This window comes from Geotrypetes seraphini, chromosome 19, assembly GCF_902459505.1.
Source record: "Geotrypetes seraphini chromosome 19, aGeoSer1.1, whole genome shotgun sequence".
NCBI lineage: Eukaryota > Metazoa > Chordata > Amphibia > Gymnophiona > Dermophiidae > Geotrypetes > Geotrypetes seraphini.
Window position 1 is genome coordinate 17,470,645 of NC_047102.1, and position 27,917 is coordinate 17,498,561.

At 42.0% G+C, this 27,917-nt stretch overlaps 1 protein-coding gene across 1 annotated transcript; it reads left to right on the forward strand.

Moving 5' to 3' along the window:
* Positions 1-27,719, forward strand: RNF141 (ring finger protein 141). The gene is made up of 6 exons (XM_033928876.1): positions 1-386; positions 3,984-4,192; positions 7,392-7,500; positions 8,018-8,199; positions 16,216-16,323; positions 25,989-27,719. Exons 2-6 carry the CDS (start codon positions 4,050-4,052, stop codon positions 26,137-26,139), a joined length of 693 nt encoding a protein of 230 aa, XP_033784767.1. The 5' UTR covers positions 1-386; positions 3,984-4,049; the 3' UTR covers positions 26,140-27,719.
* The last annotated feature ends 198 nt before the right edge of the window (positions 27,720-27,917 follow it).

Here is a 27,917-nt window from a genome sequence, read left to right on the forward strand (position 1 = left end):
CGTAGGGACTGGCGGGCGCCCCTCGGTGTAGCTGGCCGCGCGGGGCTGGGAGTAGCGCGCGGAGCGACGGCCGGCACTCGCGCGCTTTCCGTCTCGGAGCGAGGGGGATCCGCCGAAGCGGATGTCCGTCCTATGCACGCGCAGGGGGGTCTCTGGTTCTGCTTTTTGGTGGGATGGAGAAAGCCCCGCGGGTGCCGGTGCCGGTGGGGGTTGCCTAAAACCGACCCGAGCCCAGCCAGTGAGGGAGCGCCTCGTTTCTTCTGAAGGAATAGCCGTAGGGCCTGCCCTCCTTCTGGCTCTCAGTTTTACTGGTTTCTGAACTTACAAAAACACTGAGTGTTCTGAAAAGATGAGAAACTGATTACTTGCAGAGAGCATTGTTGAAGGTAGTGTGTTGCCTGTCCAAATAATATCTTTTGATGTTCTCTGGCATGTATATTTGGAGACGAAACACCTTTAATGCTCCAGACTGAGTGTTTATCACGATACAGTGATTGCAAACAAGAAAAATGTAATAACAATTGTTACAAAAGTAGTGGAATGTATATTTACTTTCAACTATTACTTGATATAATCAGACTACAGCCAGGTTTACATGTACATCTCTCCTAGATCCTAGTTTCCGAGTGTAGTCAGGTTTCAAGACATAACTTCTATTGCCAAACATGTTTTTTATTTGCATAAAGTGTGGTTGCTGTGTTAGTCCACTTTAAAGGTAATAAATAGAATTAAAACAAAAGAGAGGAAAATAAAGTGATACATTTTTTTTATTGGTCTAAATTGCTCCCAGCAAATGTTCTTGATCATATAAACCCAGAGTTGTCCATGGAAGGCAAGAAACTGACCTACTTAGAACATGTGATGAATGTGAATTCACTAGAAAAGGAGGTGCTACTTGGAATGGTCAGTGGTAAAAGGAAGCGGGGGAGACCAAAGGCCCGTTGGCTGGATACCATCAAGAATGACACGGGAATGAACATCAAGCAATTGAAGGAAGTGGTGGAAAACAGGGCAGCATGGTGAAGACAGGCCTACAGAATATCCAAAGGCAAGACACAACTGACTGGATAGCAGTAGTAGTAAAATGTATCATCTTATTTTCCTTCGTTTTTCTTTAATTTCTATTTATTGCTAATATACTGTACAGTCTGAAAGCAAACATGAGAAACATAGCTATATAGTTATACAGATTCAGGCCAGAATCCTAAATAAATAGGTAAACAGTCGTCATGGCCAAAAGCTAAAGAAAAAAAAGATAAGTTTTAAGCCCTATCTTAAATTTCAGTAGTGGCATCTCCAGTCGGAACTGTAATGACAGATCCCACTATTTTGGTGCAAGGACACTAAAAATTGAGACCTTAATAGAGTCTTAGGGGGGGGGAGACATATAACTTTACTTACCCCCTCTTTTACAAACATGGCAAATGTTCCAACGCCCATTAAATTCCCATGGGCGTCGTAGCGTTTACCACAGCAGCAACTACTACTGCAGCTTTGTAAAAGGAGCCTTTAGTTATTGTGTATTGCATAAAATGGAACCTGGGCTAAAATAGACTTGAGTTAGTGGTAAAATAACATGACTTAATGGTAGCCCATGCTGATAACTATACCCTTAAATCAGTGGTCTAAATTCACAGCCCGCCAGGTACTATTTTGAGCTTTATCATAATCGCAAAAGTAAAATAAAACAGTTTCTTGATCATATGTCTCTTTAGCTATAAATTACAATATTATTATTATTAAGATTTAGCCAAAAGGAAAAATTTATAAACTATAAAGAGTTTTACCTCATGCAAAATTGTCATTTCTTTAATAAGACATGAACTATTTTTTCTGAGGCCCTCCAAGTACCTACAAATCCAAAATGTGGCCCTGCAAAGGGTTTGCTTATGAGACCACTGCCTTAAATGAATATGCATGAAAGAAGGTGGGATAGTGCCAGTAAATAGTGGGATCTGCCAGTAAATTTTGTTGATTAGACCTAAGAGCCAGAGCAGATCTGTAGGGAATTGAGAGAGGAGACAGAAACAAAAGTTTTCCTCAAAAATCTATGGATCAAGAATAAAATCTTGGTAGAGATACAGTAAGGAATAGATAACCAATGGGCTTGTACAGTAAAGGCATAACATGATTAAACATTTTCAGTCCTAAAAGGAGTTTCACAGCCACATTGCTGTGGGCTTTGGTGCATTTGCTGCAGGATCGCAGCTTTGTCAAAGGGGCCCTTGGTTTTCTTTGGGTTAAGTTTCCTTAAAATATTTTTGATGAGATTTAAAAACAGAATTTTTTTTAACCCTTTCAGGACCATAAGGATCGTAGGCCAATTTTTGTGGTTTTGACGACATTTTTATGGTAAAAAGGGCTTGCAGATGCCAAAAAATTGATTTTTTTTTTTGTGAAATATCATTATTTTTATTTTAAAAAATCACACTTCTGGCTTATGGACAGTGTGGCAAGTGAATCTTCTCGTCAATCTGGCAACGACGCTAATGAATGAATGTCGGAACCAGTTTGTTTACATAAAGGCAGTATCATATGGAATCCGTACATATCAAATTTAGAACTGTAGACTATCCCAATCAAAATTTATAGGATTTTAAAGTTATGGGACAAATATGTCCCTTGGTCCTGAAAGGGTTAATGCTTGTCTTAATCATTTTTTGGAGATACCTATTTACACACAATTTTCCCCTCCCCTCCTGCCCCCATTCCCTGTCTTCACCTAGGCCCTCTTTTACTAAGCTGTGGTAAAGGTTTCTATTGCGGCCCGCGGAACTAAATGCTTATATGCTACTCTGACGCTCATAGAAATTCTATGAGTTTTGGAGCATTTAGCGCTCCAAGCCATGGTGGAAACCTCTGCCACGGCTTAGTAAAAGGGGGTGCTATTTAGGTATCTCACCTTAAAGATACTAGTCATCCATGCCCTAACCTGAATCTTGAAGCAGAAAATACGATGACGATATTCTCCATTTAAGAGATGTCATTGTATAAACTGTACACTTTATGAACTTTCTTGGTAATTTATTGTTTTGATGCTGTTTTTATGTTTCATTTGATTTAATGTTTTTAAAAATAAATAGCATATAGTCGGCTCCATATATATAATGTGGTCAGTGCATAAATGCCAAATAATCTCCAATAGCCCACAAAAAAAATCAATTTTTCACTCCATCAAAAATTACAAAGACTAGGGGAAACATGATGAAGTTACAGGGAAATATTTTTAAAACCAATAGGAGGAATTTTTTTTTTTCACTCGGAGAATAATTAAGCTGTGCAACGCGTTGCCCGAGGTTGTTGTAAGAGCGGCTAGCATAGCTGGTTTTAAGAAGGGTTTGGACAATTTCCTGGAGGAAAAGTCCATAGTATGTTATTGAGATAGACGGGGGAAGCCACTGCTTGCCCTGGATCGGTAGCATGGAATGTGGCTACTATTTGGGATTCTATATGGACTCTTGCTTTTCTAAGAGGATTCCGCATGGAATGTTGCTACTCTTTGGGGTTTCGGAATCTTGCTTACTCTTTGAGATTCTGGAATGTTGCTACTCTTTGGGTTTTGGCCAGGTACTAATGACCTGGACTGGCCACCGTGAGAACGGGCTACTGGGCTTGATGGACCATTGGTCTGACCCAGTAAGGCTATTCTTATGTTAAATTATAATACAAAGGATTTTTTTTTGTGGGCTATTGGAGATTATTTGGCATGTGTAGTCAGCTCACTTTTTTATTTTATTTATTATTTTCAATTTCTATATGTTTATTGTTTTACTTATACACACGTTATCTGCGTTTTGTTTTTCTTGTTCAACGTGCAATGTTGTGTGCCTCTCTATCAGTATTTATGTTGTACCTTAAAATATGACTGTTTTAGATCAGATGTCTGTGAAAACCACCTTTGTAGAGGGTTTTTTTTTTTAAATTCCTGTGATGGAGTGAAGCATCAGTCTTGTCAGATTGATTAACATTATTTTGTTCAACAGAAACTGCACAAATTAACAAAATCAAATTGCTCAGTGAACACTGATCTTGGACCATTGCTTTAAACCATGGGACAACAGATTTCAAACCAGACACAAATTGTAATGAGCAGGCTGCCAGAGAAGGTGGCAAAGCATGTCTCTTTGGTTCGTGACAGCGGCTTTCTAACTTATGAGGAGTTCCTGGGCAGAGTAGCTGAACTTAATGATATGTAAGGCTTAAATTGTTTTCTTTTTCTCCAGATTTTTTATGTAGTTGCTGTAACATGTTTCATTCATATCCTTCACCTAGCTGTCATCTAAGGATAGTACATTATAGATTATAATTGCATAATCTGAATAATTAAGAAATGAGAAGGAGTATGGTTATATTATCGGGTGCATTGAATTAGAACAACTAAATTAAAAAAATAAATCTATGAAAAATAAAATTGCCAAAACACTTTTGTTGGGGTGTAACAAACTACAGCATTTGTAGGTGGATACAGTATTAACTCTGTCTCCCTGGAGCTGGCACTTTGATAAATCATTTTAATCTCCAGTTTAACTTAGTCCATGCCTCCACATGACTGATTAAATAATGAGACTGAGAATAACTTTCAGGATGCAAAAGATCTTATACTTCAGGAACAATGGATTGTAGACAACAAGATTTTATAGCCTGGTATTGGAAAACCTGGGACTCTCACTGAAGCATTTAGTATAGTTATTTGGATATGTAAAACATTAAGGCCCTTATTTGGATGCATCCCGATGTGTAAGTAGCAGCATTAATATATGTAGGTTGGCATACTTGGGTAACGTGACATTTTAGAAAAGGAACTGATGCATACCATGTTTATTTTTGGCTTGGAGAGAAAGTAATTAATTAGGATGGGCCTATCATAGCACTTTGGATTTTGTCATCTTGCAAGGGGAATCCACATAAATAAGAAAAAAAATCTGGTCATCAGAATTTACACCTGAGGCACAAATAAGTGTCTTTTGGTAGGGAGAAGCATAATGGTTGATTTCCTCCCTCCCTCCCATTTCATATGCTATCCCCTTGATGACCTCCCTCAAGTCATCCTGCAGTCTCTTCACCCACACTCCCTGATCCTGTCCCTGGTATCCAGTGTAAGCCAGAATGATCCTTAGTCCCTTTAATTGGAGCTTGACCCCTAGCAATAGTACTGTGAAAGTACCATGAAGAGTCATGGGTACCATTTTGAAACCCAGCACTAGGAAGAGAAAGAGTGACTGGAGTCACCCCTCACAGTAGACACAAGAGATTCTTGTGAAGCCAAGAAGGAGATGGGTTGTAACTTTTTTCGGTGGGGTTGGATGAGAAGGTCTTTATGTTCAGGAAAGGTCTGGTGGAGGGGATAGGATAGCTTGTGAATGATCCAATAGAAAGGATGACTTGGAGTATGGGGTCAAATGTCAGCTAAGAGGGATCAGAGGTATGGACTAATCCTACAGAAATTGGGGTATGCGTATAGATTGGGGAGCAGCAATGTGAAAAAAATCTTATGTATTTTGAGATGGTGTTGCATGGGTTTTTTTTTCCTCATGGCTTTTTATAATCGCTGCTCCTGCTGGATGTGGGGAGAGAGAGAGATGCAGTCCTGTACAACCATACTGGTATTTTTCAAAGGGCTTTGTGTTTAGCAGAGCCTCTCGTAAAATACAGTGGGAATTTTCCATGTTGTGATCAGATATTTCAATTCCCCTCTCTACTTCTTATTTAAAATTGGGCACATTTGTCCTGAAAACAGGGTAGATAAAAGTCAATGATATTTTTTTAATCAGATTTTTTTTAATTTGAACTGGATTTTTAAAAATGCTTCTTTTGAAGAAAAATCTATCTAAAAGTAGTTTTCTATTTAAGATACATTTTAGTCCAAAAATTATTCATCATGAAATAAGGATTAGTTTTTAATTATGCAGCATGAAGCTGTATACTCATACAGTGTTTAAATTTGTGGGTAAGTCTTGATGTGTAGAGTAATGTCCATAGTGATCCTGTTGTATGTGCTTGCATAACAGAAGAGGAAATGTCTTTCTTGCAGAAACAATTCATACCTCAGGAAATGCACATACAGTGGAATACTTACAGGAAATAGCAGCAAAAGCTATAATAAAATGTGAATTAAAAAAATCAAGGGCCAGATTCTTTAACTGGCGCCATTGTTGTCGGCCACCTTAAAAGCAGCCCTTGATTGTATGTCAATCACGCGATGGCGCTGGGTATACAGTCATACCTAAGGCAAACGTAGGCACCAGAAATGGTGTCCAGGGTTTCCTGGCCTACATTTCCGGCGCCTATCTATGATGTGAATGGTGCCTTCACACTGGTGTTAGGCAGCTTAGCGCCGATGGAGGCGATTCTGCATGTCAAAGCAGCTCCTGATTGGTGAGGCCCAGCTTTAATACAGGAAGAGGCGGTCGGAGCATACTGCGAGCGATTTCCTTCACTCGCCGGCGCTCTGGCTGCCCTCTCCTGTCTCCCCTGCTAAAAATTGTATTTGCGGTTTTCAACATTCGTGGAGGTTCCTGGAACCAGCAAGAATGAGTCTGTTGAAAACCATGAGTGATTTAAATCAAATCCACCCTGCTTGAAAATACATATGCCTGTATAAGCAAAAAAGTAATGATTAAATTGATTATAAGAACGAGTGCGTGCAGAGATCTTGTGAATATTCATCCTGCAGCCCAGACTTGCTTAGAGACCTCAAGAGATCATAGTAAAGAGTCACTGCTCTTCCTTTACTTTGCATTATTTACTTTCCACCAGTATAACATATTTTAGGTTTATTACAGAATTAAACAAAATAGGCATGGACAACCATAAACAAATAAAACGGTGGGAGAAACTAGTACAAACTGAAAATACAGACTAGAAAGGCGAGTCTTCCCCCTTTGGAAAAGGACAAATTAATTCAGGTCTGGTTATCTGTGGGCAGAGAATTCCACAATCGTGGAGAAACAGCAGTTGTGAAGTCATAGCAAGGCATAAACACTTGATGGAAGGAACAGATAGGAGGATGTTGTCTTCAGATCATAAAGAACAATTTCTAATTTGAGGGATTAAACTTGCTTGCAGAAAGAGTAGGCCCTTTGCCCCTCATGATTTTAAAACTTGATACAATACTCTTACAGCATATCCACCAGAGAATGGGATGCTTTCAATTGAGGCATAATAACCCAATTATATAGTCCAGTTGTAGTTAACAGTCTAATGCAGCATTCTTCATTAATGTTCACATGAAGTTGATCTGGTCAAAAAAGTCTTAGTAGCTGGAGCAATTGCTTCCAAACTTTTACATAGGCTGATCTCAAAATTAGAAAAGGCTGGTGCAGGGTATATGGTACCTGTAGGATCCATCTGATTAACTTGTATTAGCATTACAACTTTTTCCTTTGTTGCAGAACTGCAAAATTGGCTTCTGGACAGGACAAACATCTCCTGTTTGAGGTGCAGCCAGGGTCTGACTCTTCAGCTCTTTGGAAGGTCATTGTTAGAATAGTCTGTACTAAGGTGGGTTACATTTTAGACCTTTTTAAACCAATCTGAGCATAATTTTTAAATAAACCAGTTGGATTTAATTTCTAGGGAATATATTTTAAGAGTTAATTCCTCCTGGCTGAACATAAATGGCAGCTTGCCAAAATCGTATTTGGGGACCTATTTTCTATTTAACAGCTTCAGTATTGTAAGATATAAATAAACTATTTAGTTTAAAAATTAAAACTATTAATGCAGGTGTAAATGTCTTATATTACCTCATATATACAGTATAGTATTCATTTTCAAATTTAATATAGAACAAGAAATAGAATGCTAAGTGATATTAGGAAATCTGCTTCACTGTTAAATAACTTATCATAATCTTTGAATATCATTTTTATTATCCAGCTTACAAAAGTGTCTAGTATCATAGTTGCTTTTCATTTCCACTGCTGTAGTTTCTAAATAAATTCTTGCAGTCTGCCACTTACATATTCCAGGTTTAGAGAATAACGAAAAGTGATTCTGCTCCTTTTTCTCTTTTTAGATTAACAAAAGTAGTGGGATTTTGGAAGCTTCAAGGATTATGAACCTGTATCAGTTTATTCAGCTGTATAGGGATATCACCAGTCAAGCAGCAGGAGTTCTTGCACAGGAGACTGCTGTCCCCGAGGGTGCTGAGAATTTGTCATCCGTGTCCTCCTGCCAGGCCAGCTTATGGATGGGAAGGTACTGCATTTTGCTATTCTCTGGGCTTTCATGGAAATATCCGTATACAGTGTACATCAGGGTGTCCAACCTCAGCCTTTGCCAGGACAGATTTTCAGGATCCCCACATTGAATATGCACGAGATTATTTGCATATAACACTGGTCAACAAAAAAAAGTTTTTCTTTGCTACTGAGAACTTAAGAAGTGTTCTTAGTTAATTTAATGACGCCGATTTCAGATCTGTAATTGAAATTCAGCTAGCATGTCAAGTTTCTGAGATACACACCACTGATTGTTTTTAGACAGTTTGCCATATCGGCACAATATTGCGAGTATGAACTGTGTCCCACCAAACTTGTGTTAAAGAATTTACTTTGAAAACAAATACGAAGACAATAAGGAGACAAGTCTGACCATGTCTCCCCACTCCTAGCCAAACTTCACTGGCTCCCAGTGATTTCCAGAATCCATTTCAAATGCTCCTGCCTGGCTTTTAAGATCATTCACGGCATCCTTCCTCCCTTAATCCCACTATCTTATAACTCCTCGAGTCCTGACTCTACCAGACCCGCCCAAAGGTATAAATTATCCTTCCTCTCTCTACACGGTATTCGCTATGCAGGCAAACTGGGAAAATCCCTTCTCTTCAGAATCACAGGTCTTTGGAACGACCTTACTACCCCGCTGCGGAACCTGGGCTCCCTCCAATCATTCCGCAAGCAACTGAAAACCTGGCTTTTCACTAAAATGTAATTCTATCCCCCCTTACTCTTCTCTAACTAAGTTCATGTAAACCTTTTTTTTTCCTTCTCTTCCTATATTTTAAGTTCTTGTAAACCGTGCCGAGCTCCACAACATCCGTGGAGATGATGCGATATATAAACTTAAAGTTTAGTTTAGAGACATGTTGCAGCATATATTTACGCTTTACGCTTCTCTTAACTCACACAAAAGTGATGTCAGCATGTTCAGAAATGTTTGAGACACTTGCTTTTACGCTTGTACTGTATATTTGTCTCGCTTTGCAAGAACCAACAATAGTCTCCCATCATACTACCTTAAAAGATTCCATTGCTTCAGCCTTGAACCCAACAATTCTGCTTTCACCTTTGACAGTGCCAAGTCTCTAACCAGATCATTAAGATCTTCTTGAGTTAGCAGGTGAGGTAGTTTTTCATTCACGTCAGGTTCATACAACTCCTCGACAGCAGCAGAGGCACATTTTTCATCTGAACTTTTCGGCACATTGTGCTGCAGAAGTGGAAGGAATTGGAACTGGATTCACCATAATTGGGTTTACTTGCTGATGGGAAATCAGGATACACAATTTTTGATTTATTCCTGTTTGTGGTACAGCAGTTTTTGACATGCAAAAATAAGTCTGAGTGATGATTTGTTGGTTCATGCCACACCATGGCTACAGCGAAAGGCATCTTCTTCCGTTTCCCATTCAGCCACTGTGTTAATCCAGAATAGCAGACAGTGCAGCATGCATGAGGTGCTCACGCTTTATCTTGGTCACCAACTTTACAGCCAAAATAATGCTTGTATGCACTTTGAAGTCTGCTGGACAGATTCTTTTGCTGATCTTGTGCAATAAATTGTCTGCAGACATAACAGAAATTATCAGGATAGTTAACACAACCTCATCTGCTCATAATAATTATAATATCTTAGACAAAAACAAACAAAATATAAAAATTCACAGGTAGAAAAAGCAGCACAATCACATTTTAGTATAAACTTCCAAATTATTGGTATATGTGATCGATGAACTGTCATAAAATGCAATATTGTGTTCAAGTTTTATTCAAGTTTTATTCAATATTTGATTAATCGCTTATCGTAACTACTAAGCGATTTACATTTACAGAAAATACATAATAAAAAATTAACAATAATATAATAAAATCTAAAAATCAATTTAAAAACAAACTAGACAAATTTGGACAGGAAACATTGGGAAAGAGAGGGAAGAAATACAATTTGTAATAGGAAAGGAGGGATAATTAAGGGTCAATACACAGAATGGATGGGAAAACAAAATTATATATATATATTGCTGACTGAAGTGAAAGGGAGTTGAAAAGAGTAATTGGCAATTCAATTAAGGATTAAAAGCGTCTATAAAAAGAAAGCTCTTGAGTTGGCTTTTAAATTTGTCAAGGTTTTTCTCCTCCCTTAAATAAAGTGGTAGAGAATTCCATGTTTGCGGTGCTGTGACTGAGAAAATATACTGTCTTCTGGTATTTATGATTTTGAGAGAGGGGATAACTAATAAACGTTGCTGATTGGATCGTAAAGTTTTTTGAGAAGTGTATGGAATTAGAACTTTATAAATGAATGATGGACTTTTGGATGATAAAGATTTAAAGGTGAGTAAAGATAGCTTGTATAAAATTCGATGTCCCACTGGGAGCCAATGTGCTTTTTGTAATAAAGGGGTTACATGATCAAATTTTTTGGCCCCAGTAATTAATTTAATAGATGTATTTTGTATGATCTGTAGTCTTCTGATTTCTTTTTGGGCCATTCCTTTGAATAAAGCATTACAATAATCGATTTTTGCAATAATTAATGAATGAATTAATATGTTTAAAGATTTGGCACAGAGAAATTTCGAAATAGAACGAATTTGACGTAATCTGTAAAAAGAGGCTTTGACTACATAACTAATGTGGTCATGATAAGTTAAGTTTTCGTCAAGGATGACACCTAAGATCCGAATTTTGTTAATTTGTTTAAGCGTTACTCCTTGGATTTTAATAGGAACAGATATTTTATGATTTTCTTTCCAAGGAAAAAGTAGCGTGTTGGTTTTATTAATGTTTAGGGACAGTCTGTTGTTGTCCAACCATAAATGAATCTGTTTGAGTTTGTCATTAATATTGACGATTTCGGATTGATTATTGGGGTCGATGGGATGTAAAAGTTACAGAAACAGTAAAATACCGATGCTTCACGGTAACGTTATTGACAAAAATTATATAAACACAAACTGACACATAACTTAAAATTAGGATGTGGTAGACGAAAACTGTTTTCAGATTTAGATTCAGCATGTTGCCCTTGTTAAGTTACAGGTGACAGAACTCCAGTAGCAAAATGCTTGTTGACCAGTATGCATGCAAATAGATCTCGTGTATGCCGATTCACCCTTTTTGTCCTGTTTTGTCTGTCATAATTAGATTGTAAGCTCTTTTGAATTTAACGTACAGCATTATTACATTACATTACATTAGTGACTTCTATTCCGCCTGTACCTTGCAGTTCTAGGCATGTGCGTCTGGTAGCGCTATAAAAATAAGTAGTGGTAGAAATCCTGAAAACCTCAGTGGAATGTGCAGTTTTCATTGGATTCCTTTGTGTTGTAAGGCCCAAGGTTGGACACCTCTGGTATGTAGGTTTGTACATGTAGGTTTGTATGTAGGTTTTCTTCAGAAAAATGTTAAATATTGATATACTAGAAGCACAAATACTCGTACAACTTTTTGTTAGTAATCTGGGTGTTTGATGTGCATTGTAGCTGGTGTGTGTGACACACAGTTTAGCAAGCGATTGGTTTCTTAAAACATGGGATATATTGAAGCATTGTCTCTTTAATAGTTCTGACATTAGCATATGTAATATCTTCTGAACAAGGTACCAGAAGAAATGAAATAAGCTACGAGATTACAAAATCAAAGTGTAGTGTTTGTTTGCATAGATTGAATATGTTCTTGCTCCTTTTCAACTTTTTCCGTTAGCTTATGGCAAAAAATATGGTAAATAATGCTGCTGGTGAGGTTGATTATGAGCAGCATTATTTGTGTATCATGGGAGTCTCTAACGTGCAGTAGTGAATGACCACAGGTTAATGACTCGTGTGGTGAATTTAAGGTGTGGTACAAACCCAACTTGTATCACACCTTAGTAATTATCCCCCTTAGTCATTCACCAAAACAATTTGGAAAGAGAAGGTCTAATTTAGGAAGGTAGGCAGGTTGGAACGTTTTACTACAGCTGTGTTTTTCTGTAGAGACTTTTTTTTGTTTCTTAAAAAACGGGTATTTTTTTTTTTTTTCCAATCATTTTCAGTAGTACAAATCAAATAAATGCTGATGCAAAACTGGCCAAATTTTTTGTTTCAGTATAATATTTAACCCTTTATTTGGCATTGTTGCTCAGAAGCAACATGTGTCTTCTATGGCTCTTATGGGAGATCTGCATCTCCAAATGCCTGTTACTTGGCACTGTTTTGCTCGCTTACCATCAAGTTACATAAAGCAGCCATTTCATTATCTGCCAATTAAATGGTTAAAAACAGCTAATGTGGTAAAGTCCAGTGCCAACTGCTTAGTGCAAGAAAGGACTGGAACTCAGCAGAGTGGGTGCTTATAGTCTTTTTTTGTTTTGTGTTTTTAAGACACAGTGTGTCTTTTTTAAGACAAATATGATGTTATATTTAGTTCTATTCTTTGAGGTCTTTCCTCTCGGTATTAGAGTTTCTTTAAAAATAGAATTTATACAGTAAACCGCTTAGATCTGTTGTATGCTTAAGCAGTATAACAAGTTTTAATAAAACATAAACATTTATTATTTATATTCTGCCATTGCATACATAATTTAAAAATTATGAACACTTCTATATACATACCATGAAATTGTCATTATAACATACTTCGACAAGAGCGTCATCACAATAAATTTTCCAAAAGGAAGATGAGCTGATTACCGATTAAAGCCACAAATGTCCGCAGCATTAAGAGGCAAATGCGGTTCATAGTCAGTGGCGCGCAAGACACCGGCGATCTTAATTAGGGCTTATTTGGGGGGGATAGGGCTTATATTAGGAGCATCTTTAAAAATCATGCTAGGTCTTATTTTTGGGGAAACACGGTACTATAAAGTGCTCTCAACAGTGCACCAAGTTTTATATTGGTCCGTTCCGTTGTGTTTCCGAAGCCTCTGGAAAATCTTTCAACCAAATAGAAGGTTGAGGTCTGAGGGAGACATGAAATTGATCACCGCTAAAGAAGAGCGAGTTCATTATGTAAGATCAGAAAAGCCCATGTTTTCCGTCACTGGTGTAAAACTATGGAATTCCCTTCCCGGGACATTGAGATTGTTGAAAACTCAATTTTTTGTGGATTCTTTCATGTAATATATGAAGGGAGGATATTGTTACTGTTAAGGCAATTTTGTACATAAGTTTATGAGAACTGTTAATGAGAGAATTTGGATTCTGATCTACTGTAGATCCTGTAACATGAAGTTTACGAGAACTGCAAAGAATTAATGCTGTCATACATCTGATTTTTATATTGTTTGTCTTAATATTATGTATGTTCTTTTGTAAACTGCTTAGTTTTAAGCAGTCTATGAAATTTAAAAATAAAAATGGTATTGTTCAGACTGTAGGATTATCTGTGTAGGATTGCCTAATAAAAAATATATAAGTTGTAGCTTTGTATTCTTTAACTGTTCTGTACTGAAAGTCTGTCAATACAGGTACTGGAAAGCTCTTCTATAATCATAGATTAAAGATGGTTAATGCTCAAGACTATTGAGGTAACAAAATGCACCGACCTACATGACCCGCCTAAAAGCTTCAATAATACTGGTAATAATAAATTATGTGTATGGACCAGATTGGACTTTATTTTACTGTCTGAATACAGCATGGATTTCATATGCATTTGTAACTTGTTTTGAGCAAGCCATTTTCTTCCACAGCCCCAAAGGGTAAAGTGTTTGCATCACAGATAGCTCTTCCCTTCCTTTCTCTCATCCTTGTTTTCCTCTAAATTTGCAGGCTCCTTCTCACCCTGATGAGTTGGATTCAGGATAGGCGTTTCTTCTCACTCTGAGTTTCCTGTTTATCTTACAGCAGGAACATTCAGTCTTATGGTTTTGACAGTGCTACTTTCAGCAGTTTTCATGTTTGTTTTAAAAAAAATCAGCTGTAGACTTCTGTGGTCAGAAAATATTTTTTCAGCATTTTCTGAGCCAGGTATCTTTCAGAAAAAGGCTGTTTTGCTACAGCACTTTGAAATGTTGTTTTTTTTTAAATTTCTACTAAAAAGATAATCGTGGCCTTCATATGTATTGCTTTATTACAGATTATCTTGTTTTTATATAAAATGCAGAGCATTACAGTCTATCTGCTTGTTCTTCTTAGGTTTCTGTTTTCAACTTTTACTCACTTTTCTAAACCCAAAGCAGTTTACAAGTCTAAAACAGAATTTTCAGAAACAATGCATAATGTGTACATCGATTGAAATGTTAAATTACTTTTAAATCACAGTACCATTATATTGACCTACGGTAGATCAGAGGTCGCTTAAGGGTCCTTTTACTAAGTTGTAGTAAAAAAATGGCCATAGCGTGCCCTTACAGCCATAGCGTGTAGCTGTAAAATAGCTGATTCTCTTTCTGGAATTAATGACTATGTTCTGATTGCCATTAATGCATTAGTAGAAATTAGTGAGCACTTACCACAACCTGTTTTGTAAGCAGTAAGGGCTCACACGCTAATCCTGTTCAATAGTGTATGGTAATATAGATGTGCTAACCAGGAAAAAGAACAGAAGAACAAAAAGTCCTCTGTGAAAGAGCACCCAAAAGAACAAACAGAGTAGATCAAAAATCAGTAGGCACTGTAGATGTTAGAAATGAGGACCTTTATTGTACTTCAAAAGGGACAAGTCAATGACTCAACATAAATCGTGTTTTGACCACTAGGCCTACCTCGGGAGTATGAAATTGTCAAATGCTGTGGTCGCAAAAATGACGATGGCTAATTAATGCAGACGTGCCCACTCTCCACGCCCAGACACAGTCCCTTCAAAAAATGTATTTGTACAGTGCTCCCTCGCAAATTTGCAGTCCTGGACATTCGCGGTATTTTCTGACCGCAAAGGGAGGCAGGAGAGGGCAGCCGGAGCGCCAGCAGTGTGATGCAGTGCTGTGGGTCCTAATTATTTCCCCAGACCCAGTTCTTTAGGATGAGGAAGTTCTCCATCGTTGCTCAAGAGCAACACATACTGGCTGCTTCTAAGCCATTTGTTTGTTTTGATGTGGTGGAGGGAATGGGACTGCTATCCTTGCATTGGTTGGACTAGATATGTGCGAGATCAGACAAAATTTGGAAAACCCTCAGGGAGCTTTGAATGGAGACCATCATGCGTCTACTGAGGTAAGTCTGAGCTGGAAGTTCAAAAGAACAGGGGAAGGCTGCTTGTCAAATTTTAAAAGATTAAGATGAAATTACAAATTAGTCTATGTTCAGAATCTCTAAAGAACAATATTAGAATTCTGAGAGCCCTAAAGTGTGATATTAAGTTTCCAAGCCTCCTGATACATATGGACTCTGGGTTAGTAGTCATGTCTTAGGGGTTAAGTTCAGTATGAATCTTCTATATGACCACCTACTGGCCACCAGAGCAGCAAAACTAGACAGACAACTCACCAACCTGCTGTCTTCGACCACAGATTACAAAATCTTCAAAAAAGAAACAAAAACCCTACTCTTCAAAAAATACATAAAACCTATTTAACACGACCAGATCCGTCCCAAGCTTCACCTACGATACTATCTACTCCTTAGCAAATCTAAAATGTTCAAATTACCTTTTGTATTTCCTAATTTCACAACAATCCTTATGTAATCCGTCTTATATATTTCGTAATTCCATGGCAATTCTTATGTAATCCGCCTTGAACCGCAAGGTAATGGCGGAATAGAAATCACTAATGTAATGTAATGTTATTATCTAGTGACTGAAGCAGAAGGCTCTTCGGATAAGGAAATCTAAGTTCAGAACTTTCAAATCTGAATTCACCATCAGCCCATCTGATCTGCTCTGTGACTTACAGCAAGTTATGTGACCAATATATACTGTATTTTCTTTAACTTTTATACATGCCTGTTGTGAAGCCATACTAAGATGTTATGTGCTTTTCCACTTATTTAGAAGTGGCGATAGTGGACAGAAAGAGAAGACTGCTTTTATGGATAATGCTTTCATGTTTTCCTTTGTCTGTGTATCTTAGGGTTAAGGAGCTGACCGATGAGGAGGAATGCTGTATCTGCATGGATAGTCGAGCTGATCTCATTCTGCCGTGTGCACACTCTTTCTGTCAGAAGTGCATCGACAAGTGGTAAGGCATTTAGGGGCCTATTTTAGTAAGTTATATTGGTTGTTAATGCACCACCTTTGCAGCGAACACAGTAATATCTGCATTAATAGCTTTAATTCTGATTAATAGCTTTAATTCTCCTGTCCTGGAATTCTGTAAGATCTGATATCACCAGATCTACTCAAAAATTTAAATTGGCCTTTCCAACGTCGAAAGACGTTATCTACATTGGCAAACTAGGGAAATCTCTACTTTTCAAAATTACTGAGTTGTGGAATAATTTTTCTGTTCAACTGCACGATCTGGACTCTTTCCGACTATTTCGAAAAACATCTGAAAACTTGGCTATTTTCAAAGTTGTAAATTCTGCTCCTCTCCATACTATTCCAAATTCATATTGTACTTGTTCTCTTTTCTAGAGATAGATAGAGGGGTATAGCTAGAGGTCTACTACACAGGTCCTGGACCTGTTGGGCACGATGGACCTCTGGTCTGACCCAGCAGAGGCACTTCTTATGTTCTTATGAGCTCTATTGTTATAGAGAAAATGCGGTATATAAGCCTAAGGTTTAGTTTAGTTTTAGTTTAGTTGGAGACAGAATGGGGGAGGGGGCTGCATTTTACAGTTTAAATGGAAAAATCATCACACTTAACGGTTCTTCCTGAAGAACTAACAAAGCTGTTAACAATCTTCAGAAAAAGAAAAAAAGAATACCATAAATTTGATAGGAGAGAAGAAATAAGAAGAGAGAAACTAAAAAAGGTAGATTAAATCAATATCAGTAGTGATGGAAAGCACCACTTAGCCTAACAGAAATGCAGGGATTGGAAGACAAAGCCAGGCACAGTTCTGATAAGATTCTCACCAAAATCTAGGGAAAATAGTTGAAGGAAGCTGGGAGAGAGTTCCTGAGTGATGGGCTATGCAATAAAATGTTCTGTGTCTAGTAGATTCCCATTTTGTATTTGATAAAGATTTAATAAGCAGATGGATTAGTCATGGGGATGCAGAAAGTGATGGCAGATAACACGGCACAAAACATAGCTAAATGCATCACATGATCTGCAACGCAGTTAACACACAGTGGTGGTATTTCCTGTGCGCTGATGGGGAAAAAGCTTGAGACACGCATAACAATTCTCGGAGGTTTTACATTTAGCACATAGTAACTGCGGATCCTTCTGGCACTTCAGTAGTTAGGCCCTGTATAAAGCAGCTTATTTCTAGGAATTTGCTTTCATTTAAGATGACACAGGAAATGTCATTGGCCAATGAAAACAAGCCCATCAATAGTGCACACTCTTTGTAAAAGAGCCTTTGCTCTTAAAGCCTTGCATCCCCCCAACCCCCCCGAGAGAACATTCTCAGAAATGATGCACACATTTTCAGACTGCGCCCCCCCCTACTTATTTCTTTATCTTATACTGTACATATTAAAAATACAAACAAACCAACCAACGCACGGAAACAGAGGGTAATGGGAAAGAAATAGAAGTCCATATAGTAAAGGAAGCCACTTAAGGATTGTATATGGGGGGGGGAATCCTGTCTGTGAGCAAAGATTGAAGCAGAGGATTTTAGGTTATAAGCATCTTTAAAAATTGTTTTTAATTTGCCTTTGAAACGTTCTAAGACTGATTCTTCCCGTAATTCCAGAGGCATTGCGTTCCAAAGTGTAGGAGCTCCTTGCGATCCTGTGCAAGTCACTTAACCCTCTGTTGCCTCAGATGCAAAATTCAGGGGCAGTAAACAGTACCTGTAAATAAAATGTAAACTGCTTTGGTTAAACCACAGAAAGGCAGTATATCAAGACCATGACTCGCCCCTTACTTTTCATTGAGGCTACCAGTTTTCCAAAGTGCTGACAGGTGGCCTTCAAGTAGCTGGAGTACATTTCACTTCTGCAATCAGAAGCCGGTTACATTGAGTGTACTAATGTAAAATTTCCAAATAGTTTTATTTCTAACAAGCAGCTATTTTACAAGGAACAAAGAAATCATACTTATGTTGGTGATAAGTTATTTATATTGTTGAAAACAAATGATCCTTGAAGGATCCCGTGGAAATCAAGTGATTGTACTCCACTAAACGGAGCCTATCTTTGATCCAAAAGTAGCGCTCGGATTTTGTTTGCATTATCTGTGGCAGATTTGCCTCAATTCCTTTTCACTAAGTGTGTAGATTGATGCATCCAGGTTCCAGCTTTGGTACAAATTTTCCATAGACATACAGAAGGAATATTTTTTTTTCCTTTTAGTATCAGGCACAGATGAAATAGAGGAAACACATTGAGGCTGACCTGTAGAGTAGGGTTAAAGGTTAAAAGTTCCTCAAAAGTTCTGTTATCTGTTTGAGAGCTAGTTCTTGGATTGGATAGACTACGATGATAGTTACATCTGGAAGAAAAACATACGTAAAAGTTATTGTGACATTCTGCAATTTTCAAATTCACTCAGTTATCTACTGTAAATGTTAAAAAAAAGAGTAAAAATCAAAACCAAAAAATGAGAGAAAAGAATAGAAGAGAAAGAAAACAAACATTTATTATGAATCACCTATGTTCTTCTCTGTACTGATATGGAACGTGTCCTGTTTATGTGGATGTTCTAAGGGAACAAATCCTGTTGTCTTACTGTACATATAATTCAGGTGTGGTTGGGAGGAATAAAAGTCATTGGCTAAAATGGAGATGACAAAAAGGAGATGACAAATCGACAGCAATAAGAAGGGGGATAGTGTGGTACAGTGGTTAAAGGTACAGCCTCAGCACCCTGAAGTTTTGGGTTTCAAACTTACGCTATTCCTTGTGAAACCCTGGGCAAGTCGCCTAAAAGTATAGAAAATTGAATAAATAAATAGTGTGAAAAGCTTCATCCTCTGATAACCAGAGCTGGTATTGTGACATCATAATGCTTCATTCCACCAATGCTTAAGAACCAACCTCATCAGTGATGTCACAATAGCTTGATTGTCCTGTGCTTGGCTCACTTTTGCTACATTTTGATTTCTAGAGTGGCGCAGTGGTTAAAGCTACAGCCTCAGCACCCTAAGATTGTGAGTTCAAACCCATGTTGCTCCTTGTGACCCTGGGCAAGTCACTTAATCCCCCCATTGCCCCAGGTACATTAGATAGATGGTGAGCCTGCTAGAACAGACAGGGAACAATGCTTGAGTACCTGAATAAATTCATATAAACTGTTATCCCAGGACAAGCAGGCATGATATTCTCACATGTGGGGTGACGTCATCTACGGAGCCCCGATGCGGAAGCATTTTCAAGCAAACTTGATTGAAGATTTAAGTTTGCTCTGCTGCTCCACGCATGCGTGCCTTCCTGCTCCACTAGGGGGTGTATCTCCTCGTGGTCTCCAGTTCAAAATTTTCCGCTGAGCCTAGAAGTCGTGTTTTTTCAGGCTCTGCCCCAACTGCCTTCTAGCACCGCGATTTTCTTGTTTTTTCATCGTTTAAGTCGCTGTGCGCAAAGGTTTTACCTTCTTCAACTTGATTCCTGCTTCGTTTGATCGACCCGGAGGCTTCCGGGTCCGCGTGGCTACTCGAGCCGCGGCCACTTTCGATTCTATGTCCCGGCCTTTGACCGGCTTTAAAAAGTGCACCCGGTGCGAGCGGCTTCTTTCCATCACAGACCCGCATCGCCGGTGCATCCTCTGCCTGGGGGCCGCTCATCCAACCGACTCCTGCCCCCAGTGCGCTACTTTCCAGAACCGGGCCCTCCGTCGAAAGAAAGCCCACATGGTGGATCTTTTTGCCCCAGACCAACCCTCTACCTCGGCCTCGAGGTCGGCCCCGGCCTTGACCTCGGCCCCGAATACCTCGGCATCGCCTCGAGACTCGACTCCGAAGTCCTCGGGACAACAGAAAGCCTCGGCTCCGGGTAAGTCCCCTCTTCAGGTTCTGTACCAGTGAAGAAACCAACCTCGGGGACACCGGCGACGCATGGCGGAAGTCCCATGCTTACAGCCCCGACGAAGCCCTCCAAGCCTTCGGGCCGTGCCTCCACCACACGGGAATACTCTGATACGAGGTCGCCCCCGGTGGAGTGCACCGAGGCAGGGGACATGCCTTCGATGCTGTCCGTGCCCGTCTTCCAGGACCTACTCCGAGCAATGATCTCGTCGGAGCTGTCCGCTGCAATGGCCCATCTACAACCGGCCTCTGCCTCGACCCCGACCCCGCATGTGCCAGACCAGCCTGAGCCTCGCGTCGAGCCACCTCGGGGAAAAGTGCGCAAATTTCGCCGCATCTCATCCTCCTCGGACTCCTTGCCGAGGCACCCGAGGCGCTCTCCCTCCACAGACCGCCACAGGGCAAAACGTCGGGCCAAACCAACAGAAACCTCGAACCGCCGTACCTCTAAGAAGGCCTGGGGTTCTCCCACTCTACGAGGACGTTCACCTACACCTCGTACGGGACCGCTGAGGGTGGCAGAGTTATCACTCTCCAACCCACGCATCCTCCGAACTCCCCCTCGGACCGGGGCTCCGATCCGAGGTCTCGGGCTTTCACCGAGGGAGTCCAGGTCGAGGTCACCGATCCGACATTGATCGGTACCCCGAACCCCGGCATCGTCTCCGAGGGGCTCCTCGAGACGTCGGAGATCCACGACCCCGGAACACTTTCACAGTGCTTCCCCGGCCTCGGAGCTTGGATCGGAGCAGGAACCTCGCTACTCGAGGGAAGCCTCCCCTTCCTTCTCCAACCGACGGAGGTCTCGTTCACCGACCCCGCACGGGGCCTCGGGAACATCCCGACCATCCTTCTCGCGCTTTGTCCAGGACATGGGCCACGCTTTGAATTTAGACCTCCAGTCCGAATCCAGATACTCTAAAGAATACCTAGCGGAACTGGATATGCCATCACTGCCCAGAGAGTCCCTTCGCTTGCCGCCTAACCCAATACTCCAACAGGCCCTCTTCAGGAACCTGGAGACCCCCTATATGGTCACAGCCGTGCCCTCCAAAATGGAGGCCAAGTACCGCACAGTACCCTTTCCGGGATTTGAACAACCGCAGCTCTCCCACCAGTCGCTGTTAGTAGAATCCTCCCTAAAAAAGGCCCACCCCTCCCGGGTCTCAGCGGCGGTCCCCCCAGGCCGAGAAGGCCGAACCCTAGACAAGTTCGGCAGGAGACTATACCAAAATGCGATGATGGCCTCTAGGGTGCAAAGCTACACTTTCACCTTCACATCCTACCTCAAACACCTCATTGGACTACTGAGAGCCTTTGAGACTGACCTACCGGCCACCCGCCAAGGAGCGTTTAGCCTGCTCTTGGAATCCCTCTCCAACCTACGCCTCCATCTATTCCACGCGGCCTACGATGGCTTCGAACTCTCCTCCAGAGAGGCAGCCTTTGCTATCGCCATGCGCCGACTAGCTTGGCTATGCCTGGTCGACATGGACCCCAACTTACAGGACCGGTTGGCTAACCTCCCCTGCGTGGGAAAAGAACTGTTCGATGACACTATCGAGGCGGCTACAAAACGCCTCTCCGAATATGAACGCTCGTTTGCCTCCCTTGTCCGACAAAAGCCCAAACCGCCCGCGTCCAGGCCGTATAGGGCCCCTCCGCGCCGCTACCCACAAAAATCCACCCCTGCCTTCTCGTGGCCCCCACCCAGGCATCCGCAAGCCCACCACCGGGCCATGCCCAAGTCCCAACCACCTGCGACTACCAAACCATCCCCGTCCTTTTGATGGGATACGCGGAAGGGGGCGGGCCCCCTCCGCCAAAGTCCCAGGCCTCCTTCCCATCGGGGGTCGGCTCAAAGCCTTTTACCCTCGCTGGGAACAAGTCACGTCGGACGCATGGGTCCTTGGCGTGATCTCATCAGGATACTCTCTCAACTTTCGGGCCATCCCTCCGGACAACCCCCCAAGGAATTGCCCTCCCAACCGGACACAGCTACCCCTACTCCTCTCCGAAGCTCGAGACCTGCTTCGCCTGAGAGCAGTGGAGGAGGTTCCCCCCGACCAACGGGGGAAGGGCTTCTACTCCCGTTACTTCCTGGTACCGAAAAAAACGGGAGACCTATGGTACGGGAAAAATTTCGGATGCTCTCCCTACCGACACTCTGCCCCCTGATCGACGAGGGCGACTGGCTCTGCTCCCTCGATCTCAAGGAGGCGTACACACATGTCCCAGTGCACCCCGCTCACCGCAAGTTCTTGCGTTTTCAGGTAGGGGACTGGCACCTACAATACCGTGTCCTCCCCTTCGGCCTAGCATCGTCACCTCGGGTTTTCACCAAGTGCCTCGTGGTAGTCGCAGCAACCTTACGCTCCCAGGGCCTCCAGGTATTCCCCTACCTGGACGACTGGCTGATCAAAGCCCCGTCCAGGGAAGCGGTTATCTCAGCGACCCAACAGACTATTACCTACCTACAAAGTCTGGGGTTCGAGATAAACTTCCCAAAATCCCAACTACGCCCCTCCCAGTCCCTACAGTTCATCGGGGCCACGCTGGACACGGTTCGCCTCCGTTCCTTCCTCCCCCCTCCGCGTCTAGAGGCGTTAGTAAGTCTGAGTTGAAGGTTTTCCCTGCTGACCTCGGTATCAGCTCGGCAGATAATGACTCTTCTGGGCCACATGGCCTCCACCGTCCACGTCACACCCTTCGCCCGCCTCCATCTGAGAATTCCTCAATGGACCTTGGCCTCTCAATGGCGTCAAGACCGGGACCCGATCGACCGCCCAGTGACAGTGACACCTTCTTTGCAACGATCGCTCCGCTGGTGGGCCGACTCTTCAAATCTTTCCAAAGGTTTGCTCTTCCTCACCCCACCTCACAGCAAGATACTCACCACGGACTCGTCGGAGTACGCTTGGGGAGCCCATCTAGACGGCCTACGCACTCAAGGGATGTGGTCAGCAGAAGACCGTCGTTGCCACATCAACGTGCTAGAGCTTCGGGCCATCTATCTCGCAGCTGTAGCTTTTCAACATCTGCTCCACGACCGAGTGGTTCTCATCCGAACCGACAACCAAGTAGCAATGTACTACGTAAACAAACAAGGGGGAACAGGGTCTTGGTCCCTTTGCCGGGAAGCCCTGCGCCTCTGGAAATGGGCAATCTCCAACAACACCTTCCTTCGAGCGGTGTACATACAAGGAGAACAAAACTGTCTGGCGGACAGACTCAGCCGCCTCCTCCAGCCACACGAGTGGTCACTGCACTCTCAGATCCTACGACAGGTGTTCGAAAAGTGGGGGACGCCTCAAATAGATCTATTCGCATCCCCCCACAACCACAAGCTGCCTCTCTTCTGCTCCCGGATGTACTCCCTGGACCGACTTGAGGCCGACGCCTTCCTCCTCGACTGGGAGGGAAGGTTCCTGTACGCGTTCCCGCCATTTCCTCTGATACTGCGGACGCTTGTCCACCTGAAAACAGTACAAGCCACCCTGATCCTGATTGCCCCTCGCTGGCCACGCCAGCCGTGGTTTTCCCTTCTACTTCAACTCAGTGTCAGAGATCCACTGCCTCTGCCTCTGTTTCCCTCTCTACTATCACAGGGTCAGGGTTCGCTGTTACATCCCAATCTTCAATCTCTTCATCTGAATGCTTGGTTTCTCTCCCCCTAACTGCTCTTCCCGTGTCTCAATCAGTCAAGGAGATATTGGAGGCCTCTAGAAAGACCTCGACGAGAACTTGCTACTCCCAAAAGTGGACCAGATTCTCAACCTGGTGCTCCTCCCACAGCCAGGACCCGGTGTCGGTCCCCGTCCCTCTGGTCCTTGACTACTTACTTCAATTATCTCATTCCGGCCTAAAGACCAACTCCATTCGAGTACACCTCAGTGCGATTGCGGCCTTTCATCAGCCCCTGGAAGGGAAAGCCCTCTTGCTCCATCGCTTAGTCTCTCGCTTCATGAAGGGTCTTCTGAACGTCCACCCTCCTCTCAAACCCCCCCCCCCGGTGGTTTGGGACCTTAACGTGGTTCTGGCTCAACTAATGAAACCTCCATTTGAGCCCCTAGACAAATGCCATCCAAAATTCCTCACTTGGAAGGTGATTTTCCTGCTCGCGCTCACTTCCGCCCGGCGGGTTAGTGAGTTACAAGCTCTGGTAGCGGACCCACCCTTCACGGTATTCTATCACGACAAGGTGGTACTCCGCACCCATCCAAAGTTCTTACCTAAAGTAGTGTCTGATTTTCATCTCAATCAGTCCATTGTCTTGCCTGTGTTTTTTCCCAAGCCCCACTCTCACCCCGGAGAAGTGGCGCTCCACACTCTTGACTGCAAGAGAGCGTTGGCCTTTTACCTCCAACGCACTCAGTCATACCGGAAAGTCCCACAACTGTTTTTGTCCTTCGACCCAAACCGGTTAGGTCACCCAGTTTCCAAACGCACCTTGTCCAACTGGTTGGCTGATTGCATCTCCTTTTGCTACGCTCAGGCTGGTCTCGCGCTGCATGGTCGAGTAACGGGACACAAAGTCCGAGCGATGGCAGCCTCCGTAGCTTTCCTCAGGTCCACACCTATTGAGGAAATCTGCAAGGCTGCCACGTGGTCTTCGGTTCATACCTTCACCTCCCACTACTGTCTGGACTCACTATCCAGGAGCGATGGCCGGTTCGGCCAATCGGTTTTACGAAATCTATTCGCTTAAATTGCCAACTTCCCTCCATCCCTTTTCAGTTAGTTTGGAGGTCACCCACATGTGAGAATATCATGCCTGCTTGTCCTGGGATAAAGCACAGTTACTTACCGTAACAGGTGTTATCCAGGGACAGCAGGCATATATTCTCACAACCCGCCCACCTCCCCGAGGTTGGCTTCTTTGCTAGTTAAGTGAACTGGAGACCACGAGGGGATACACCCCCTGGTGGAGCAGGAAGGCACGCATGCGTGGAGCAGCAGAGCAAACTTAAATCTTCAATCAAGTTTGCTTGAAAATGCTTCCGCATTGGGGCTCCGTAGATGACGTCATCCCACATGTGAGAATATATGCTGCTGTCCCTGGATAACACCTGTTACGGTAAGTAACTGTGCTTTCTGAGCTCCTCTGGGAGAACGGTATAGAAATTTAAATAAATAAAAATAAAGTTTAGTAGTTATTACAGTTGTTGTGAAAATGGCCACAGTACATGTTCACCTATTCTCCTCCTGTGATGTGGATGTTATTGCTTCAGAATCTCATCCTGCAGTTCTTGGAGAACAGAAAAAGCGAGGAGTGAGTATGGAGCTGAGGAATCACTTTTCTGAGTCCCAGGATAAGGGGAACTGGAGTCTGTGTGGATCCAAGGATCCTCTCCTGAGTCCCAGAATGAGCAAATGTTTGCACAGGCCTAGAGATTGCTTTCTCAGGAATGAGACAGAAATTGGTACGGGCTCCGTGAACACCCCCTGGGTTACAGAAATAGATAGATGTTAGCTATGTGCCTGGGGGATTCCTTCCTTGGGGTGTAGGAAGCAGAAACTGCATTCAGTAAAAACCTTACAAAAAGTCACTTCCTATGTTTCCAGTTGTCAATAATAATCTTGTGAACACGGTGTTGACCTCTGTTGCTTTTACCATCTTCCTTTGGTTCTAAATGGATCTTTTCTTTTTTTGTTTTTGTAATGAATTTTGAAAAAAAAAAACCCCAAAAACAAACAACATTTTAAAATGGACAAGTAACTTTATCTTTGGGCATGGGGGTGGGGGCTGTATCTTAAACAGGAGCGATCGCAACAGGAACTGTCCAATATGTCGCCTACAAGTGGCCGGGTCAAAGGATTCGTGGGTAGTGTCGGACGCCCCTTCAGAAGACGATGTTGCAAGCTATATTCTGAACCTTGCAGACGAGGCAGGCCAACCACATGGCCCATAGCACTGAGGACCAAAGTTTGTTCATTCACTGGATGCTTTTTTGAGGGAAAGAAGTTCCAATTGATACCTGTTTTTGTTCTCCCTGTCACTCATTAATATGTGTTTTACTTACTGTTTACATGGTTCATTACTGTAAGTATTACTGCTTCAGATCTGAGCGCTCAGTTTTAATAGCACATGGAGGTGGATTATAGAAATCACTTAAATGCTTCCAGTCATCTTACGCTTGAAGGAAAGGTCTTAAAAGATTTACGCGTTGGATAAGTAATTAATACTTTTAATGATTTTAATATGAAAATTAGTAGTTGTTTTTACTTATAAAATGTACTTTATGGTATAATTGCATATGCTGAGCTTGCAGGGCAGAAATCGAGACTTAACAATCATATCTTCCAGATGAGGAGAGCGTGGCGTAGCGGTTAGAGCTATAGCTTCAGCATCCTGAGGTGGTGGGTTCAATCCCCGCCCTGCTCCCTCTGATTCTGGGCAAGCCACTTAATCTTCCACTGCCCCAGGTGCATTAGATAGTCTGTGAGTCCAGCAGAACAGACGGGGAAAATGCTTGAGTACCTGATTAAAAGGAAAGAAAGAACCAAGGCTCGAACTACAATTGAACACACGACGCAAAGAGGCAATGGAGATGTCAAAATCAACTGATGGTCACGTGTCCTTTAATAAAATTAAAACATCTAAAAAGTATCAGTTGATTTTGACATCTCCATTGCCTCTTTGTGTTGTGAGTACCTGATTAGCAACCCATCCTGAGCTCCTTTGGAAGGATAGGCTAAAAAAAAATTGAATAAATAAATACATAAATTTGGTTCTGAAATTTTAGGGCACTGCTTCTGCCCCTTTTCTGATAATTTATAGCATAATATTTACAGACTTACTGGATTTTTTTGCAGGCTGTAAGGCCTTTTATTTACTGGATAGTTTACTTGCTAAACAGCTATATAAGTCCCTAGCAAGAAAAAACGGTGACCCCGTTTTATCAAGCCGCTCTGGTTTTTTTTATTGCCGGCCACTACGGTAAAAGCTCTGACGCTCATAGGAATTCTATGAGCATCGGAGCTTTTACTGCAATGGCTGGTGATAAAATATCCTAACGTGACTTGATAAAGGTGAGGGGGAGGAGTGTGAGAATAAATACTACAATCAAACACATCCTAAGAAAAATGCAAGGATGGATGTAGATTTGAACCTTGAGATCAGAGGGATCCCTTCTTCACATGCAATTTTGAACCAAGGCTTTTGCATAATTATTGGGTTGGTCTCATATCAGCTATCACAGCCTGTAAAGAATTCAGTTTTCTCCAGGGCCAACATGGCCGTACTTCTCTGGACTGTTAAGTAAGGCTTCACAGACCAGCTCTGGACTTAGTGGCGATGCTTCTTAGATAATGAAGCTATCACAGGATAGCAGAATTAAAACTACTACTGTAGAGCCTGGTATAAACAAAGACCCTGATTCTATAAACGGTGCCCATATCGGTGTAGACAAACATGATTTAATGAGACGGAGTTAGAATGGGTTCAGCCGAGGGAGATCTTGGCTCACAAATTTGCTTGACTTCTTTGAAGGCGTGAATAAACATGTGGATAAAGGTGAGCCGGTTGATATAGTGTGTCTAGATTTTCAGAAACCTTTTGATAAAGTTTCTCACGAGAGGCTTCTGAGAAAATTAAAGTGCCATGGGATAGGTGGCAAAGTTCAGTTGTGGATTAGGTAGGATTAAATGGTCATTTTTCTCAGTGGAGGAGAGTAAACAGTGGAGTGCT

Excerpts from the sequence above, each read along its gene's own strand:
- RNF141 (XM_033928876.1), top strand. The coding sequence starts at position 4,050 with ATGGGACAACAGATTTCAAACCAGACACAAATTGTAATGAGCAGGCTG. Across the intron at positions 4,193-7,391 it reads GTAGCTGAACTTAATGATAT|AACTGCAAAATTGGCTTCTG; the intron begins GTAAGGCTTAAA and ends CCTTTGTTGCAG. Across the intron at positions 8,200-16,215 it reads GCCAGCTTATGGATGGGAAG|GGTTAAGGAGCTGACCGATG; the intron begins GTACTGCATTTT and ends TGTGTATCTTAG.